General features: G+C 40.2%; 1 protein-coding gene across 1 annotated transcript in view; it reads right to left on the bottom strand.

The window, feature by feature from the left end:
- The window catches only part of LOC103357560 (polypeptide N-acetylgalactosaminyltransferase 9-like), a gene marked incomplete at its 3' end in the record, with an annotated part of 39,185 nt that overhangs the window by 10,199 nt on the left and 6,776 nt on the right, over positions 1 to 22,210 (bottom strand). Inside the window, exon 2 of the mRNA XM_008282165.1 lies at positions 6,380 to 6,560. Within this exon, the coding sequence (XP_008280387.1) occupies positions 6,380 to 6,560 (181 nt within the window). The remainder of the gene's footprint in view (positions 1 to 6,379; positions 6,561 to 22,210) is intronic.

The raw sequence follows: 22,210 nt of genomic DNA, 5'->3' as shown, positions 1-22,210 counted from the left end.
AAATCACAGATCGAGGCTTTATTCAACTGCAAATGAAACTTCTTCGTCAGGATATTATGAGGTGTTAGTTGCTATGTGATCATTATCTTTTGCTATAATGAGGAGATGCTGAACCACAGCAAGTTGGACACAAGCAAAGCACGTCTGTTTTTACACTTTTTCTTTTTCCAGTTAATCAGGTAATATCCCTGCACTCACACTCTGATATATATATATATGTATTACCATGGTTACCACAACGTTCTCATATTACATCGTGTTTAAGTGAATCCATGCAGCTCTTAAACAATATATATTATACCTTTTTTATGTTTTCCATTTCTTTTGGTGTTTTATAGCTGTTGGTGCAGGTGGAGGGAAAAAAAATCTGTATGCCAAAAGAAAGCTACCCTCTACCCCTGAAAACACTGCTCCTTTCCTGCCTGAAATGCCTTGTTTGAAGTTCAGGCTTTCCTTCGATTACATATGTACCTCACCGTGTAGCAGATTTGCATAATACCTGCCTAGCAGCTAGTTTGGCACAACCTCAAACAAAGAATGAGCAGCTTCCTCTCAGTCCACCGTAATTTCCTCACTAGAGCCTCATCAACGAGGGCCACGTCTCTCTGCTCACAGATCTGGAGTTACAATACATCACCACCGTTGACTTGCTTTTGTTGGCTCAGCCGACCAATCAGAGCAGACTGGATTTTTTGGGGAGGGAGGCCTTAAAGTGACGAGTTAAAGTGAAATGATTTAGGCAGGGTTAGAGGAAACACTGTAGCAATGTAGAGTATGGGGAAAATGAGGTGTTTTTTTGAAAATGAAGGCATGTAAACATATTGTAGTAAACCCCAAAAATAATATTAAAAAGCTGTAAGTGTACATGATATGTGTACCTTTCATTTTCACACCTCAGACTTCACACAACACAGAACACTGTCACATCCAGAAATTCTCCAACGACACAGCCATTGTTGGATGTGTATCTGAGGGGAATGAACTGGAATACAGGGAATCATCAAAGGCTTCAGCTTAATGCCAAGTAAGACAAAGGAGATGATGATTGACTTCAGGAGGAAGACATCACACACCACACCAGTGAACATTCACGGTTTGGACATTGAGGTAGTGGAGAGCTACAAATTCCTGGGTGTTCACATAAACAATAATCTGGACTGGACAGACAACAGCCATGCCCTGTACAAGAAGGGCCAGAGTCGCCTCCACCTGCTGAGGAGACTGAGGTTCTTTGGAGTATGTAGGGCTCTTCTCAGAACTTTTTATGACTCTGTGGTAGCTTCTGTTATCTTTTACGCTGTGGTTTGTTGGAGTGGAAGCAGCACGGACAGGGACAGGAAGAGGCTCAACAAGCCCATCAGGAGAGCGAGCTCTGTTCTGGACTGGCTAATATGGGATCTTTAAGAGTTCATAACCAGAAGATGCATTTCGTAGGGGTTTGGCCTTTGAGGACATGGTATAAAATCCAGGTTGGTTGACTTTGTTTCATACTGCCAGATCTTTTCTGGAAGTGGACCTGCCTCTTTGAACCCTTTATAGGGCACTCCTTGAAATACTTGGAAAATGAACATTTCAATCCTAGGGTGTTATTGAACGATATTTCTAGATATTTTTACATTTGTGACTTTAAAAAGCAAATTAAGATTAATAAAGTTACCTTTATGTTAACTTGCCCATCTATGGTTAAAAAAGAGAACATAAAGAACAAAAAAAGGATAAATAATAAATAAAATAATAGTATAAATAATAAATAAAAGAAAAAGTAACAAACTGCAAAAAACATTTAGTTAGAAAACATTTTAGTTTGAGGTAATGATACACAACCAGTAACAAAGTATTTATAAAGTGTTTGGCAAGTCCATCTAGTAACATATTTCTTTGGGTAGTGGTACTGGTGGCACTAATCTCAGAACAATAAATCAAAGTGGAGTTCAATGCAAACCACGAACAAAGCATTTATAAAGTGCCTGGAACCTTTGTTTAGTGACATTTTTTGTAAGGTAGTGATATTGGCACTAATATAAAAACTAAATCAAAGTGCACATGGCTCCTCAACCTCAAGGAGAAGCACAGGGTGGACATATTGAACGTCCAAGAAAGTTCATATAGTCACTTGCATCATAAAGGGTTAAAGCAATCTTGTTCTCTCTGCACCAGAATTCCACTGGAAGCTTTCACACCACCCTTACCAGACCGAAAACTGCACAAACACAGCAGTCAGTGGTGAAAGCACTCCAAAAGTCCACAGACAGAAGTGTCACAACAATGCTGGCAGTTACAGCATTTTGTTAGTTGGACACACATCAGTATTTTTTTTTTCTCTTTTACTTGCTAAAAGCAGCACTTTGATGTTTCTCTTGTTCTTTAAAGTGCTGCTTCAGTGACGTAAACAGAAAAGAAAAAGAAAAAAAAGCAAAGAAAAGAATGTTGTTCACTCTTTCCACTGTATTGATTTCCACTGAGCTTCACAACAAAGTCTTTATCATATAGTACCTATTGAATAGCTGTCATGGACCCTAGCTTTATCTTGTTTGACACAATGAGTTTTGTTTGTGCTCTGAGACTATGTGCTTGTTTTCTTGTGGGCACAAAAACATTTTATATATCAGAAAATGACAAATGGTGTGTTAATGCCCAGATATGGGTGCGCTGATGGAGGAGGAGGGATTCTGCTTTGTGACGCACACTTTTTGAAACGAAGCCTGGATCTAACCACAAACTATGAAACCAGCACAAACACATAATAAAGTCAGCGTCATTCAAAACTGAAACCAACACATCAGCAACTCGGAACACTTTTTTTTTTTTCAAAATTAGTTGATTAAAAAGTAATTTCCTATAACCCTTTAATTCCAGAGGCACTCTCAGCTGACTATATTAATTAGCAAGCTCCTTTTTACTCACTCTCCTCCCCGCCCCGTTCCACTCTCGTCTCATTTTTTTCTGGGCGTGAAAAAGAGCTCGGAACAAAGCGGCACGGATGAAATGAATTGTTATCCCCAGCTAAAGCCCCCAGAAACCTCTCTTGGCCGTCAGATTTCCTCTCAGTGCCTCTGCCTGTCGCCATTGTTCTTTGACACTGTGTGATATAAACGCCACTGGCAGCCCTGATTATCCCCCACCACCCAGTCCATCTCCGGCAGCACTCACTGTATCACAGCTGCAGTTCACTTTCTAAATATAAAATTTATTACAAAAAAAGGAAACATTAAGGCTGCTCTCTGGGTGTCTGCTGAGTCTGTTATTTATATATATATATATATATAAATCAAGTAATTCCACATTCCTTTTATTGCAACATTAAAACAGCTCAACTATCACCATCATCTTGTCCATGTCCTTTCATGTTGGGATTAAGCGTGTCTAAAGTCATTTGCTTTTGTCTGACTCCCCTGACTGAGGCCCCGAGATGCCCTGTGGCCAAACTGCCTGAGCTGCATTGACAGCGAGAGGAGGAAGGATTAAGTGGAGTTAGACTGTGAGACAGATGAGGAAGATGACAAGGAGGTGAGGACGGTTTGTCGTGAGGAGGGGGATTCCTGAGAGACGTTTATAACGTGCAAGTCACGTGACAAGTGGCAGCATCAGCGGACACCGCTTGTTTGGAGTAGCTTTGTGTCTGTTTGCAGGTTAAGAAGGTTGTCACTGAAGATGCTCGTAACACAACTATCTTTGAACAGATGAACAGTCTCTGCAGCAACGGTAAAAAAAAAAAAAAAAGCACACCTTAATATATTCTTTGGTACTTTTTGGTTTATTCAGTTTTCACAAAGCACGGCCTTGTCAGTGTGATTCAAATGTAATCCATGCAAAATGTTATAAATTAAAATCCTAGTTATGGGAGAGAGGAGACTTAAAAAACCACCACCGCTAGAGCATGATCTTTTTTTACATATCAATGAACATCTATTACTATCTCACCCTTGCCGAACACGTTTACGCAATGCTGATTAACACTATGACCCCAAAGCTAGTTTCAAGGTAATTTCGCCGCCTTTACATTAAAGCTCTTATCTTAGCGACATGCTGCATCTTGATTTTTCTGAGCACCGTCGGCTATCCAGATCTTCACGATTTGATATGATATTATTACTACGTATTTTCATATGAGGCTTGACATAAAGAAAAAATATATTTCATATCATGAAAATGTTGTTTTAAATGTATCTCACCAGAATACACTGACAGCAGAGATATCTTTTCATATGTGTATAGCAGAGATTGTCTGGAGTCTGACAATATCAGGACCACAATGCCGCATGATTTTGACACTGGGAAAAATGTGTGCCTAGCACCTAGCGCACATAACCGTCATTATTTTATTCAGTGAAGTGTTCACATACAATAGTTTATACCTGGGATCGCCACCGCCTTCTTCTGCACAGTTGACCTGTACTCAACTTTTAGCTTTTGAATCACTTTGATGAAAAGCAAATCCATTGTTTTGTGTTCATTTTTCATCCAAGGTTGGATGTAAGGTCAGCCTTTTGTTGGCGTCAAAGCAGACATTTGCTGTCTCTTAAAAACGCATTATTCTTTAAACGACTAGACTCATCAGACAGGTTAAGTTCTGCTGCTTTTTTTCAAGTTGACATTGAGATGGCTTATGTTATAAAAAAAAATCAAGACTTTGTTGTTCATTCAAGAAGTTGGAGTGTGCAAGTAGGTGGAATTATTAGTAAAGGTATTACTTTAGAGAAATTTGATCTGCCTTCCTGACATTATTATTTTGACATGTGCAGAAATGTAACAAGCATACGAAGTTAAGCTGCAATGATTGCATTGCAAAGGTGTTAACATATCTATGCGATGTCGGGTTCATGAGTAATTCATTGAGAGTGTGGAAACAGAGCTGTAAGCAGGTTGTAACTATGATTAACTATGTTTTTTTTGTCACAAACACCAAGACGAGCAATTACCTTTGTTGGAAAGTCAAGTCGTGCAGTTGCATTTGTTATGCTCTACACCTCACTACAATAAATACCACCGAGAAAAAGGGATGGGATTTTTTTTTTTTTTTCCATTGGGCCCAAAGGGTTAAGCCAATCACTGTCAGGTAGCCCATTATTCTACTTTCTGTGGCAACATTCCCACAGCGGCACATTAGTAGAGATGTATTTTACGCCAGTCAGCAATGAGTGGTTTGTCAGAGCTGAGGAGGAGAGGAACCGTAATGACAGAGACAGAACAGGCTACAGCAACGAGCGGTATAGCAAAGTCTAGGGCAGGAAAAAAACTCTCTAATGCTCCAGATAAAAAAGAAACTCTATGTTCAGAGGAAGGATTACAGAACGCTATCAGTGGCAGTGTTTGTGTAATTACTCTCACTGCCATAGAGAGGAGACAAAAGTTTCACTCTTCAGATTCACTCATTTCACTTGTCTGTGCTTTGAACATTGTGGCTGCTCGGTAAAAGCTTGTACATCCAGCAGTAACCAGCCAACAGCGACCAGGGCAGCGGGCGAGCTTGCTACTGATAGTGCTGGCTCACTATCCTCATCAGTCACGTGATCCGCTATCTGCAGGTCAAAGCAATCCCTAGAGAGTCTTCATAATGAGGAGGCACAGAGGAGCAGCGATGTCTGAGAAGTGGAGGGAAAGTTGACAAATTTGCATAACTCCCACATATGCACATTTTGAGGCAGACTATAGGATCTCTCCGTGTCCTGCTGAACACCGACGGGGTCGCAAACAACTTTCTCACGGTCATCAACCAGTAAAAGTGCTGAGGTTGCCTGCCAGTGATGCAGAACACTGTGAAACGCCTTGTAACCATGACACAAACGTACTTCTTGGAGTTATCACAGAACAAATGCATCCATTCTTCAAGAGTGCATTGCTCAGTGACTCATGTCATTTAAATTTGGGCCGAGTTTATTACATGCTATGTGCCAATGAGACACTGAGGGCAGTGAGTGCAAAAGCATAAAAAGGCATGAGTGTTCTGTGCACTTTTGACCTGGTTTGAGCTTGAAGGGAGTTCTTGTAAATTCCAGTAATCCTCAACACCCCCAAGTTAACTGCACAGCTTATCAATCCTCACCCACCTTGTACAGCACTCTGCTTCTATTTTGGCACAATGAATGTCCTGGAGATTCCCCAAAATAGCAATAACAAACTAAAAGAAGAGGATAGGGAAAAAAAACACAGTACGCTTGATGAAAATGCCAGTTTGCTGGCAAAAAGTCTTGCCGTACATTGTGTGCCTTCACAAAAATAGAACCTATCAACTGCAATGGGGATTAAACTGGCAAAACCTTCCAGTTACAAGTCTTTCGAACATTACACAACCCTGCCTGGGGGGAAAACAGGTGTAGGGCCGGAGTTGGAAGGAGGATGTACATGACAGAAAATGAGAAGAAACAGGAGGCGGACATACTTTTTAGGCCTGTAGTCGGGGATGCTCCTGTCCAGGGAGATGCGGTCACTGAGCTGAGCGTTGTAGCCGTACTCCTCGTACTTCCCCTCAGCATCGCGGCTGTCCTCTCCCAGAGTGGCAGCGGCTCCCCCCTGGCCGAGGCCTCCGGGTCCCTCCACCAGCCCCATGGGCTTCGCTAAACCTGCCAAGGAAATGACACACCAGAGAGACAATCATACAAATGTTCGCGGACACGGGGTTGAGGCAGATGCACACACTGGCAGAGGATGAGGAGAGACAGGTGAGAAGAGAGGCCACGCAGAGGGGCAGCTGATTGACATTCCCTTGCAGTGAGAGGAGACTGGTGTATGGCAGCTCCGAGACCCGGCGGGGCTCATCCATAGGGCATCATTACACTGTCTGTCAATGAAAAAAGCTGCAAAACACCCACACAGACACAGACGTCATAGAGATGAGCAGAGCAGAGCAGAAGCTGAGAGACGCAGTGGTGGAAGGGCCAAAGCCACAACACAGACGAGAGAGGATTCATAGCGCACAGCTGTAAGTCACATACGGACTAGCAGGCTTGACGGTGCCTGTGGTTAATCAGGTCTGAAAGAAAAACTCTCTGAAACCCACACTGAGAGGGATTATGGTTATTGATGCACCTAGATTTCATTTTGCTTTGACGAGCATTCCATTAATTCATCATATTTTGCGATATATTTTGAAGGGTTTTGATTCTAATCTTAAACCAAGATGGTGAGTCTTTTATTGTTAATAAAGATATCCCTGATTCACAAACAAACAGCAATAAAAATGAATTAGGTAGGACAATAAATAATTACCACAGCGGGTGACCTTATTTTGGAGATTTTAAACATAAAGGACGATATTATTACAGTTTATATAATACACAGAATTATTATGCAGATGCCATTTTTGTTTTTGTTTTTCCTGAATAGTCACCATAATTAAGGATTTTTAATCCATCAACAGTTGTGTGAATATAAAAACAACAAATCATGACAGCAGATTTATATATATATATGAAATAATAACATTTTCCAATTTATTACGCAGGATGCAGCTCAAAAACATCAAATATAACAGGGTCTAATGAATGCAAAAAAATAAAGTGAAAACAGCTCATGCTTCATTTTAAGGATGCTCCACAGGATTTCCACTCAGGTTGAGATGAGGGGATGATGGGGGCCACCGCATTATTTTTCCTCCTTTTATTCCCATAGCAACCAGCGAGCCAATGGTGTTTTTGCAGAAAGGGATGGTGCACTGTCCTTTATAAACATCATTTTCAATTCCGCTTCTTATAACACGGCGAGAAACGAGTAAGGAACTCCGGAGTGGTTGCTTCAGCACCATTAGGGACCTTAAAGAGGCCGAACATCTCACCTCAAAATATTACATTATAATACATAGTAACATTAAATAATATTAAAGCCTCATCACTAAGCCGCATCCTTGCTAACATCTCAGCCTTGGTGAATAAAACAGTTTGAAAAAGAGTCTTAATGTGTTCCTAAGTTCACTGCAAGCATTTCTCTTTGTGACCTTGCTTGAGTGTAGACACAGCGCCTCTTTACACTCTGTTGAGACACCTGCAGCTTCAGTTACCTGTTTGCTGCTCAATAGTCTTAATTTGAATAAATTTGTCTGTTCTCACAAATCTTTTAACAGTTTTGTGATAACTCCTCAGTATTTGCAATACAGCAGTGGCTTTCATGCCTATTGCAAAACACTGCACAACTCCACGCTTTTTAATCTTCAGAAGAAACTTTTGTAATCAGACTTGTTTGATATGGAACAACCTCTTTAAGTGCGTTTCCTTAATTAAGATCACAAAGATGAAAGACTAATTAACAACCCTGTCAGAGATATAAAATGTTGGTGGAAAAACTATCTCTTCATTTGACTGAAATCCCACTGAAACTGCTAATGAAATAATGCTGAACATTGTGTAACTGTCTATTCAAATCTGAGAGGATCTCTGGAGTTTTTGACCTTTGGCTGCACCGCGGAGCAGAGCTTTCACAAGTGTGGCTCTGCTTTGTTTGCGTCATTTGCACGGCTGAGGCCTCTGCTGTGAAGCAGGATTTGAGGTACGTGAGGTGACATCAGGTTTAACTCTTGGCTTTCAGGGCTTTGACAGAAGATCGCTTCTTCCTGGGGTACACATCGCCATGGTAACTTCTCATACTCCTCATCTAACCCACTCTGGGGCACGCTATGTTCAAGATAACAATTCAGTATGTATTATAATGTGATTTGTAGAAGATCCTAATTATCAGTCTTTCTCACTTCACTTCTCACATCTTTTCCTGTTGACAGCAAAGAAAATTCAAAGCAAATGTAGTTTACTATTGGCCTTTCTATGACAATATAACCCTAAAACACATTAATAAAGCACTAAAGCTGTGTACTTGTTGACCTTTGGAATTGTGCAGTAAGCCTTCATACTGGTTTAAATGATGTTTTATAATATTTGGTCTTTACTTGCTCTCAAGGCTGTTGCAGCTGAAAGAATAAGACAAAAATTGTCTTGCACACCATAAAACTTGGCAACATCTAAGCAGCAGATTTTAGGGAAAACACAAATGTAATTTGTGAGATCTCCTCACACCTTGATGATGGGATCTTCATCCTACTACATTACAAATTCACACAGTCACTTTTTTTTTTTTTCTTGTCAGTTTTCCTTCCTGCTTTGGCTGCAGTAACAGTGTTGCTTTTAGTCTGTGATCAAATTTTCAGTTCCTTAAATTAGGTTGGGATCATAGTTTTTTTTAATCTTATAACTTCTCTATGTTTGTGATCGGTCATCTGCTGCCAACAACTCCCGTTTATGTGAACAGAAAGCCTTAAATTACTGAGTTGTTAACCAGATTTGTTGTTTGTTGTTGGTCTTAGCGAAGCCAGATAACAAAAAGATAAGGCCCCCTGTTGGTAACGTGGCTTTAAACACTGCATTATAGAAATGACTACAAATTGACTTTGCAAATGTTTTAGGGTTTTGGGTTACCCTTGCATGACCCAATCCCTGTCTCCAACCAAAAGTCTGAACACTAAATCTTCACAGACTTAACTGACATCACAACATAGTGCTTGAATGTGGGAGCCTGCAGTTACTCAAACTGGTATAAAGAGATGGAAATGGACATAAAATAGCACATGATTGCACACATGGCTTGGAGACAACCCGTTACTAATAAAAACAAAACAAAACAATAAATTAAAAAAAGGAAATTTGGACCATTTACAGTTTGATTAGATGCTCAGCTGGTCACTTCCTGTTTGGGGACATCACAGTGCCTACACAAAAGCAAGGAAGGTCATGACAACTGTCATATACTATGCGGACATTTCATTTGTTGAAAACACACAAAAAAAATCAACAAAGATGCAATAAATAACAACAACATGCACTCACTTCCAGTAAAACAACCTCGCAGATTTCTTCCCCACATCATTCATGCTTGTGTGTTGTGTGGAGGGCAGGACAACCACGTATGTGCGTCATCAATTTCACTTTCAAAGTTCCTCAGGAGAGTCTGCTGATGTGTGGACTCACGGAAAGCAGATAATACCATCAAAAAGTTCACATCTGACACCTCATGCTCTTGACAATGTGACAGCGAGACCACCCCGACTTCTGACGCACTTAGCGCACACTTAGCCTGTGAGTCAGCGAGTGTGGAGTTTGAACCTTTCTCCTGCATTCCACATCTCAGTTTTTCTTTTCCCTCTCAGTATATACAACAGCTGCCCTTACAAAGTACCTATTGTTCCATGCAGTGAGCATACAATTGTGGCATTATTCATAATAATATTGGCCCTTAAGCTTCGACAATCTTTCTCAAATTTTGTACAGTTACATCTCCTGTTTGTGGGCTTTCAGCAGCTCTAGCTTATTACTGGTGAGACGCCATCATGTACAGTATGTGATGCTTCTTTTAGCAGGACATCCTGACTATGCACTGAATCTTTTTCTTGCATACTACAGAGTGGGGTAGTGTGGACGGTAGAGAGCACCCTTTGTCTCACTGTTGGTTCATGCCTGTTTCCCATTATCTCATCAACACTGGATTCTAATCCACTCCAGTACAGTGCAGCGCTAACGCTATGGCCTCTTAGGTTTGCTCCATCTTTTTGTCTTTTGCCTTAATCCTTCTTTGTCTCTGCTCCAGGTTCACTACTTGCTCTGTTTTTCTGCCTGCTTTGCTCTGCTCCGATCCACCCTGTTTCTCCTGCCATCGTCTCACAACCTCCCCCCCACACTCATCCAGGATGCCATGCTCTTTCCCACTGCCAGCTTCCCTGCTCTGCCTCCTGCCTGCCCTCCACTCACTCAGCAGCCACGCTCCCTCTCCAGGCCGCCACTCGCCTCAGCCCTTCGCCTTCACCTGCCGTCACCTCCATTCTAACTCACCTCCATAACCTCCTTTGAGATGTGCAATTAAGCTGTTCTCAACCTTTATAAGTCTGAGTCGGTGGCCTGCATTTGGATTTTGTCAGTTTATTGTAACATTTCTTTCAGAAAAACTGCAAAATTGTTTGTGGTAAAAATGTTCTGATCTGCGTGTAACTGACAGAAACGCTGACAGAACTTCGCTGTCTCGTAGTTTTAAGACTTAATTATAAAACCACAGATTTTTCAGACCTTTGTTCCAACAACGAGCCACCAGATGTTATGCTGACCCCCTGACGACTCTATACGGCTAATTATAAGAGATATGTAGAAGCAGTGTGTGGCACCGCCATGACCATGAATTCAAACAGCGCTCGTTTCATGCAGGTACTTTCATCTTACAAAGACTTCCTGAAGAGTGGCCAGATTGGCTATCTGTGAGCTTGGTGGTGAATGAGAGCCAGTTCTTGGTTCTCAGCCCAATCATATTATACCTCTTTGGTCTAACACAACTATATTGAACACTGGGTTTAATGCGTCGGACTTAAAATACCCCTGTGCTCTCATTAAAATGACTCATGACTGTGATTTAACAAGCTGTCACTTTGATGCTATGACAGTGACATTTTCAAAAAGGGAAGGAAGAATATGAGGTGCTGCGTCAAAAATAAAGTCTGTTGGAAAGAAGCATGTTCAGACCTCCAAGGGGCTGTAAAAAATAAAATGACTGTGATGGAAAAGGAGGCTGGAATGGATGCTTAACTTTTTGTAAAAGTACAAACGCTCTTGGGGCAAAAGGCAGCAGCAACATTTGTGCTTCCATTACCAAAAAAAACTTGGGTTGCTCTGAAAATTAATTATACTATACACAAACCCCACACTGTACATGTACCTTTCCTGTGGTAATACCATGATCATATGGAGTAAAGGATAAGGAACCTAGTGAAAACCTTCAGTCACGCTAATTACCATAGATCCACAGCTACTATTTCTCAGCATATCAGTCCTACTTGTTTTTAGAAAATAAACCTCAATACAGGCTCAAAATTGTCAGAAGCTGTCCTTTGCATATGATAAACAATCCTTTATATTCTATCACTGTTGTATGAAGAACAACTGGATACCGGACTGTAAGATGACACCATATTTGCTTGACTGAAAGTTGATCAGTAGTGTGCATGCCAAGAAATTTTTCCAGGCTTCTGTCACGATGTACCTGAAATTTCCCGGTCCTGTCTAATGTCAAAAATGACATTCCTATTGCTAGTAAACTGCATGCTCAATAAGTTTAAGGTAAACATACCCTAACTCTATTTTCCTAAATGAAATCATGAAGTTTTGACAACCTGACCAAACAATAAGGGAGAACTGAAGGTAAACAACTGGTGAAAAAATTTAAGTCTAACAATAGTGATGCAACCCCCAGTCTGCTGGGTCCAGGTAAGCAGGATCTCCACAGCACTGTATCAGCCAATCACAACACAGCATGGCCTGGCTGCATCCCCTTATCCTTCTGCTACAGTGGAGAAAAAAATTCTGATGTGGTTCTTTTTTTTTATTTTTTATTTTTTAAGTTACCGCAATCATTTTATGTGGTTCTAAGCCCAGGATACAGTGATAGTGCTGCTGCAAAATAGTGATGGTAGTAATTTACCTAAAGAACCAAGCAGGGCTGTCTTATTATACAATCCACATCTTTGAAATTTTTTAAAAAGAATTCTGCACTATGTTGTTATTTTGGAGGCTGTTGTTTCTCCTCGTCAACTAACTTAAAAATGAGTTGAAATGAAATAATTATACCGCTCTTTTTTACAATTTACAATTTCATTTAGCAAATGCTTTTATCCAAAGCAACATATATCTGAGAGCAGATACATGTTCATACACCACAGCTGTCATGCAAGGCGCTGCCTGTCATTGGGAGCAACTTCAGATTCAGTGTCTTGCCCAAGGACACTTCGACTGTGGAGGATCAAACCACCAACTTTGCGATCATAGGACAACTGCTCTACCACCTGAACCACAGCTGCCCCTGACTTCACTGTGAGGATCTGGAGATGAAAAGTTTTCTCACTATTTTACAGCCATTCTTTTCTACAGTGAACAGAAATGGGGAAAATGCTTTTTGGGCCAGTGTGCATCTTGTGATAAATGCAGAAGTTGCAGTAATAAGGTTTGGCCACTGTGCTGTACGGCTGAGTACTGTTCTTTGGGGTTTGTGTTCTATGGCACACACAAAAACATTAATATTCTGTCCTTTCTTGTTGGAGTAAATCTTGCAAGAAATGGGAAAAATAAAATACAAATCTGGGACATGGAAAGATTAAAAAGCCTTCCTCCAAACCCCACCGTCCAAATCATTTTTGTACAGCATGCCATCTAAACTTTAAAGAGTTTGCTGCAACGGGAGCATGATGTCATGTGTCTCTGCCAGCCTTCACAATTGTTTGACTATTTAAAATTCCATGAAACTGCAGGATAATGTCAGATAATTGTTATGCGAGCCAAGCTTCCAGTGTGGCCTCCACAGAATAATCGAGCTGCGTCTGTTCTCCATATCAACAGATGGACACACAGACAGTAAGTAAACAGCGCATACCAATGAAGAGCTCAGCTCTCAGCTTCACCCCTCCAGGAACTGCAGAGTAATCACCATATTTGGATGGCCTCAAATCCTCGGGTGCTACTGAAGATTTGTAATTGGAGCTGAATGGTTGCAAACTGGCTTCTCCCGCAAGGGGGATTTAGCATGCCCCACACCAGCCATTGCGGTGGCATTTTGACAAGTATGGGTGGGGTTCACGTCATGGACTAGCCATCTGGCATCGCTGTCCATGTCACACAATAACACAGATACCCTCCAGAGCCGGAGACTTGAGTCTTGAGGGCCTCTCTATCGCTGCGTGAGTCTTGGAAGCAGGACAATTTCTGCCAGCTTTGTTTTCTGGTTGCTCCGTTATTTTGCTTCCCCCTGCCTTTGACTGCTGCTGTCTGACTGAAGAAAATTCCATTATGAGATGAGACCTGAAAGTCTGATCCACTGCAGCACTTTAGCATAGGTTTACAGGTCTAGAGAAGCAATTTCATAATGGAGAGAGTATGTAATTCTGACATGTAAACAGCACTGCATTAAAGCGATGCTGTTTACAGGCTCTAAATGCAAAGTTTTAGGGATCTTTTTTAGCAGGGTTCTGTTTTAATGTAGCTGCTGATAAAAAGCTGCTTTGATAATGCTCACTTAAGGTAGTAAAAATGCTTTCACTTTTGCATTGATTCATCTTTCTTGTTTTCTCCAATCTTTTAGTCTTGTGAGATTAGTTTGGGAGAAAGCAGCAATTCATACAACACAAAGAAAAACTACAAAATGCATAAATTTAACAAGAGCAAAATACAAATACTTTCCAAACCTGGATTGCTAAAATCAAAAATAGAAGCTTTTAATACATATGTTGAAAGAAAGTAGTGGACTGTGTTTGTCTTTGCGTAGAGCATCGCATCAACACTGTCTGGATTAAGAGCTCTATTCCCACAGCAACTACACAAGTTAAAAATGTATGTACACATGATCCTGTGAGGCACTTTGTATAAAAGCATCCAGCAAGTAGGCTGTTATGTTCTGGTCAAAAAAAGATGACAATGACTAAAGGCCCAATGCTGCTCACCGCGACCGGTGCAAAGCAGAAAGATGGTTGCTAATGCAAAGACGTGACGCATGTTGGTTTCTAAACTGTTCTAAAACCTGTAGCATTTGACTGCACAGCTTCAAACTTCCACGTGTTCTCTGTGAAGAGTTCTTTCATTCCTTGTTTCCGATGTGGAAGTAACACTCCAAGCTGCACTGTGGCACTTTCATCATTCCACTACAAGGCAATTACAGCCCAACATCTGCTTCTTCCACTCTGGCTTGGTTCCCATCCAAAGTGTCAGCTGGATGTGGATCCTCTGCAATGTCAGGCACCAATTTGGATCTCCTTGTGTCCGAGCATACATCTTGTCTCCGTGCTTGTTCCTCGATCCATTCGTCCGCATCCTTCCGACGCGATACAGTAAAACCTCTAACAGCCATAAATTATACAGCAATCTTCAAAATGCGTCTTATTTGGCCTTCATATGATACAGTCTCAAATTCAAAGATGACCCCATTTTTGATGAATGATTTAAGAGCAGGAGTGGATTTATGCGTGTCCAAAGTGATGCAGTGGAGTTCTAAATATTGATGTTGAGGGGAAGTGGGGGGATTCAGCGATCTCTTGAAGAAGAGGAAAATAACTCGTTCTAGAGAGGTTTAAAGCCTTCAAAGGCCAAAACAAATCTATGAAATATTGAGAGCTGTGAGGAGAGCTGCATTAAATCTAGCACTGCCACTCACAACAGCAGCGGGCATGTCAAGAGGATGACAACTCTGATTTGGAAATCAGCGGCACTAGACCTAGACACCAGACTCTGAACAATGCAATGTTGTCCTTTCAAACATTTAAAACATGGAGGAGCTTGCATGACAGTGCAACTACAACGAATATAGTGCAAACATCTGCAGAGCAGGACACTGAGTTTGTTTTTTTACACTTATGGTTCATTCATAATCCATCTGTATTCATTTGTTTGTCATATATAAACCACATTTTGCACAGGGTTAAAACTGTAGCAAGGCAGTGACATTCAAATTAATCCATTAAAGAGCCTGTTCATAGTTTCCTTGTCAACCACTGGCTTTAATTAGATTCTGCCCTACTGAAGTGGAAATGCATTTTCTGAATCAATGTGTGCATCAAATGAGCAAGAACACACCAGCATGTGCTTTGTGTACATTGTTAACACCGAATAAAAGTCATCCTCATTTGAAAATGTGTGCATTCTAAGCAAACAAGTTAATGCACAGTACGTATGTGTCTATTCATTCACACACAAAAATATCTGCGTTCTCATTGACACCAGAAGATGTGGGGAATTACTTACCGCCTCCCAATTATTTTTCTCATGCTGCTTAAATTCTGCATACTGTATAATGTGTATGAGCCGTTTGCACCGACAGTTAAAAAAGAAAAAAGAAACAGGCTGCGCATGCAATGGAAGGAGGCTAAAGAGAATGAAGTTATATTGGGTTGTCAGTCATAAAAAAAATTAGACCACTGAAATGCCATCTTGATTTTTTGTATGCACTTTTAAGACATTTCCTCATTTTGGCTTGTTGGGTTTTTATTGAATGTCAAGCCACGTACAGTTTTTTCAAAGTGACAGGCTTCAATATTGCATCATGGTCCTAAATAACAAACCCTTTCACCTGTATGTTGTTTATATTTGGGCAAATTGACATCATGGGAAGTCATACAGCCTTAACAGCCTGTAGTAGCCTGTGTAACTATGCATGTCGACAACATCACCTATCCTGTAAAATGAAATATAAAGAAACAGCCAAAATTACACAAACAAAGGAAGAGACAATGTACATGTTTAATGTAAAATAATGTAGAAAAGAAAAGAAAAGTTTAAAAAAATCTGTCTCTAAATGACTTTTTACACAAAACATAAAAAAAATAAAAATAAAGAAAATCTCATGTAAAGTTAAGCTGAAAACTGTAACTATGGAAAAAAAATACTGTTTTTTTAAAGAGATGGATATTAATTTTTATTTTACAGTATTTTTGCGGTTGCCAGTTCCTGAAATATTACAGTTTTTCATCTGTTTGTTTGGTTGTTTGTTTTACAGTGTAGGTTACATTTCATAAGAAAAATAATCTGGACCTTAGAACTCTGAGGCAACATCTTGTTCAGGAGGAAGACTTTTGTAGGATTTCTAAGCTGAACTGTGTCAGCTGGGTGACAGGTCAGCTTTGTAGAGAAAAAAACACACTGCACAAACCTGTGTTTACAACCTCCGTACTGGTTGTAACACAGGACTGAAAGACATTTGGATCATTTTGTCCAAAAACATATATTTAAAAAAATAAAGTGCAACCTTTCAATGAAAATCCATTTACATCATCAGTTACCAGCCTGGAAAACTGGTAATACCGCTCTATTGTTGGATGTTCCCATTAAATGCTGGTAATGTAATCACTGCATGACTCTAGGCCAACGGTATAAATAAGAGGAATACTGGCTCCATTTGAAATTGACATCATTGTGTGCAGATGCCTGCTGATTGTCAGGTGAGCCGCTGAATTCATTACCATGATTCCTCAAGGCTGCACAGAATTGATTCTTATCTGTTTCTGAAACTGTGTTATCAACCAGCGCCTCATCTACATATCATTATTGGAATATATTTCATTTTATCAGGCCTCACTGTGCTGAGATGTGGCGTCCCTGCTGTCGCCGCCGCCGCCGCCGCCGCCGCCATTACACACAGCAACATATATGCACACCATGATGTGTATCGTTGGAATACAGTCCGAGCATCAAACGTGTGTCAGCACGGAAGAGAGTGAGTGTGACATTTCTCCTTTCTCATCAAGTCTTTGCCCGAGCAGGCTTAGCATATAAACAGCGTTACTTTCTTTGCCATAATTGAGCATTATAGATAAGGAGCATATCTGGTGCTGCAGCTGGGCCTGTGAGGCTGCCATTCCATCAGCACCTACGCACTGGGAGACGGCCGGGAGTGACATGCATGGCTGATGACAAGAGCCTCAGTGTGACCGTGAGCTGTGGGACAACAGCCGAGCTCAAACAATGACGCATCCAGCGCTGGCCAAGGAGTAAACTGAATAGTAGCACATTCACTTGCTAAAAGCAATATCCCTCTCTCTCTCTTTTTTTTTTTTTTAAGAGGCTTATTTTTAGAGCGCTTCTGCTCGGAGTGACACAACACTAGAAGAAAAGCAGCCAATGAAATGAAAGGCAGGTAGTTGAGTCTAATCCAATTTAGGTTTGACTGCAAAAACCATCAGAATGAAAATGATTGAATTCTTGTTCTATTTATTAGATTATTTATTTTTTCTATTAACCTATTTTTGCACATCTTATTCTAATAATTGACTGTTTGCTATGTTCCTCCTCTGAAGACTGATTAGCTAAGCAACCTAACAACTGTACCCGACTGCAGCGTGGACATTTTGACGCAGAACGTACAAGGTTGTAATAAGAGTGACACTTAAAATGTACCCTGTAAGTGTTAGCTAATTAGTCATACTCGCTACCGACTACATCATTACATCCACACCACAGCACAAGCACACACGTACATATAAGTAATGTCACTGGGGTCCGAAAATGAAGGGTTTTTTGTCATTTAATGTTGTTTCTAGAAAAAAGAAAAAAGAAAAAAAAAAACTTGTGTTATCTTGGCAAATTTAAAAAAAAAATTAAAAAACCTTTAAAAGTTAACAACAGTTTATGATGACCAGAAAAAAAATGTAATTCTTTTTTTGTGTGTGTGCAAACAGGCACCTTCATGTTATAGAAACTGGAGCTCTGTGTCTGCAACAATCATAATTTTTAGGCATTTTCGCTTCTAAAAAAATGCTAAATTTAACACTTGATCGATTAGCAAAGCCCATTAGGGAGCACCTAATGTGCCAAAACTTTGAAATCAAAAATTAGTTCCCAAAAAATGAATAAAAACTAGACAAAAAATTTAGCCTGAGATGTTGCTTTGGTCCACAAAATTTTGCAGTTCTTTGTTATTTATTCAATTTTAAGAAAAGGTTCGCCGTCTTTTCATTGATTCACAACTGTTTCTCTTGTTTGTTTTTTAATTGTTCGTCTTTGAGTTTTTGCTATTTGAGTTTTTTTTTTGTTTTTTTTTTTACAAATTAAAAAACAACTAAATATTCTAACTATTTCTACTTTTTGTGTTTTGTGCTTGTGGTTGTACCATTAGCACCCTGCAGGGACCCAGCTGTACAGTCACATTGTGTATTCTATAGTGCATCCGACCATGCAATAACTCGTCGCCTACACGATTTGTTACGTGGTTTTATTATGGTATGGACAGCACATTGTGTATAACATGAAACTGTAAAAATTTAAAAAAAAATGTTGTCTTTACTTTCATCCTTTTATTCATTCATTTACGTAGCCATTCATTTATTCATGAATCCATCCATTTATGAGCAAACAGGCTATATGTGAGGATTTATATCAATATACACACACACACAGACACACAAACACAAACACACCCTCAGGAGCCATGTGGGGGAGGCACGCTCACAAAGGCTTCCTATGTGAAGGCTGCTTTCCAATCTTTAGTCTGAACAACAACAACAACAACAATACACTGGCAGATTGCTTCAGTCTATGACTAATGTTCACATATGGCTCCAAACACGCCCAAACTATGCTTGTTGATAAATTAGCCTATTGCGTGGTTTGATGTGGTACATAGAGTAGTGGCTGGACTACTGTGCTGGCTGACTGTAGACTCCCCTAACAATGTGACCAGGGCACAACACAACACACGAGGTCCTTCGTACATCTAGCAGCACAGTGCAACTAAATCAGATGTGTCTCGACTCAAGGACAGCACATTTCCAGAAGGCCAAAGGGGGAGCAAACTGATTAATTAACAGGCTTTTCTGTTTGCACAATTAAAGGCTGTGAATTAATCAGTGTGCTCCACAGAAATGGAAAATTTGACGTTTGAGTCATTTTTTCATTTTTTGTTCAAAAATCTTATTCTGAAGCAACAACCTACATCTAAACAATTAAAAATTAAACAGAGAGACAATAATCCATGTGTGAATTAAAATGAGAAAACGGATAATGGAAGTTTCAAACCAATTTTTTTCAAATTTGATTCTTTTATTGTGAATTGAACAAAGAACTGTGAAGCATTACACAGGCCGCATTATCAGCTAACTCATGGAGCTAAAACACAAGACTAATTACCTACAACTGATACAACCCAGTGTCACTTCAGCCAATTAAACTGAGGGTTACTGGCCAGAAACATGGATGTATTACGAGAGTTGGATGTAGGTAGAGCGGTGTAGGTATCAGATATCTTTGACCAGACAGATTTGCTTGGGTTCTTCTGTTTAAAGATGATGTTACACATTATGATTGGCTGCGTGCCGTAAGTGTACAGCTGCTGAGTACCATTTGAATGAGCAAATCTGATTGTACGATTGTTTGTGTAGGAAGAGAGATTTGCATCGAATGCCTAAACACCAAATTATAGAATCATAAAAGCTGATATGTCTGATACATTTAGTGTAGTGTTGTATACAACACAGGATTTGAGTGTTTTTATTCTGTGCTGCTGCAGTGTGAGACATGGGCTGCTTCATTATTTATTAGAAAAAGTGCAACAACGAATGCCATGTACAACCCACCAATGGAATTCAGCAAAAATGTTGCAAAACTGTGACAAATCAGTAGTTTGTCCTGTCCTCACAGAGGAAATATCCATTGTGTCTCCAGCATTCAGAGCTAACGCCAGCCCTCTCCTAATGTAGTCACCTAATTCTGAGTCTCTACTGGAAGCATTTTCTCCTCCTGCTTTAAACATGACACTCAATTAAATATACAATGCAGTATCACATTCACTGAGCTCTCCATAGGACAGGCATTGTTTCAGTTCCAAAGGTACACGTGACAGTAGAGAAGCTCAGGGTCCAATGAGTGGTGAAAATGAAGAGCTAGAAATTTAAAATTCACCGGTGAATTCAGACCAGTCATTAGTGATAGAGCAGTCTGAAGAGAAAATCGTATTCAGCAGGAGCAGAAATATGTCAGTGAAGTGATCGAGTCCAATAAATCTATTGAGAAAAAAGAAGTATCCCCAGTTTTCCCATGTTTTCATGAATAAACACTTCTCAGTTTTAACTTCTGAATAGGTGCAGCAGTGGACACCTACAGACATCCATTAAAACTCAGTGTCGCTCGTTATGTGTGATGTTGTGGGAGAAATGTTCATGGATACAACAGTGTAACAAACCTTGTATAAACCAAACACAAGAAGCTCTTCTCTTATTTCAGTGTAAAATTCTCCATCAATAACTTGGTTGCTAACAGAGACCACTTGGAAATGTGTGACATATGTATACCTCCCAACATGACGCCAGTCATAACATGTGACATCAGGGACACAGATCTGTCAGGCTGAGCACATCTGGTTCCCACAGTACACACAGACCATGGTTAGAAAAAAAATCCAGTTAAGCTACAAACAAGCTCAGCATTAATTGTATATTACTTCACAAATTTATAATCCATGGAGGATTCACATTTGTAAAAGCTCCTCATCCTAGAAAAGTGAGTTTTATTTTTGTGGCATCTTTCCAGTGTAAGGTATATGGGCTGAGCAGAAACCCGTGGGTAGGGCCGGCTAATGAAAGACTCATGCACATGTGCTGTGGGTGGAACTAAACCTGGAAGCTATGAACTTTTTTTGGCTCATGCACCAGGCGCACCATTTTCATTCAAGGCAGCGAACACCATATTTGAGCTCAGAATCCATGGTCAGGAATAATAAACTTCTCTACTTCTGTCTCAAATGAAAGAGCCACTGTTTCAAAGTTTTTTGCAGAACTTTGAGTATTAAAGTGGTAATCTCAAAGATGTTCTTTGAAATAAACGTCTGTTGTGTCACTATCTATCATCAACTGAGGTAACACAACAGTGACTGAGCCGATGGCCCACTGATGACAGAACCACTAATATTTAAATGCCTGCAGATTCATGAGATGGTTGGCTGTGGCTGATGCAAACTACACATTTAGTGCTGCAGCTTCACATTAAAAGAATTAAACTGAAAAAACATGACTCAACTTATATCATAAAGTAGTCACAAGAAATGTTTGTCAGTGAGTTCAACACTTGCTGCTGTCAAGATTCATTTACAAAACAAGACAACGGTCATTTTCAGCATTTTTCTGCAGCGGATCACTTTGAAATATTGCAGGCAGTGATGGAACAAGAAGGAGCAGCCACAGTGAGCTGTTAGATGAAGAGCTGCAGTCCTCCGACTTCTCGGCGAGGTAACCAACTTTCACATTCGCTTTCACTGTGCCCTGCTGTTCACAGAGTCATGCGGTGTGCAGCACAAGATCAGATAGCTGCTCACAGACTGATGGAAAAAGGCCAAAGATTCCCAGAGTGTTTTATTAAAACAGCAATGGTTTGTTTTGCTGACCCCAGAATTCCTGTCATCTGTAGTATTAAACTGTATGTACCGTTCCAGCCAGAAATTACAGGTGTCACCAAATAAAACAAGGGCTAAAATGTTTGACAACGACACTTTAATCTGCCTGTGTTACCACTCTAGACTACATTATGTGTAAACAGAAAGCCTAAGAAACACAAGCCGCATCCAGAACCACTCCTTATTTACTGTATAGGGGATTGTCCAGTCTTTTTTCTGAGTCTCAAATCTTATCCACTATATAGTTCACTCAGAACTTCAACAATGGAATACAAAAAGTAATACTTTGGCAATCCCAGAATACAATGTGTTGCAGCTGAATTGTGAGGCTTGTTGC

Source organism: Stegastes partitus, unplaced genomic scaffold (genome assembly GCF_000690725.1).
Source record: "Stegastes partitus isolate 25-593 unplaced genomic scaffold, Stegastes_partitus-1.0.2 Scaffold261, whole genome shotgun sequence".
NCBI classification, from domain to species: Eukaryota; Metazoa; Chordata; class Actinopteri; family Pomacentridae; genus Stegastes; species Stegastes partitus.
The sequence above is the reverse complement of the archived record's forward strand: the minus strand, read 5'-3'. Positions and strand labels throughout refer to the sequence as shown.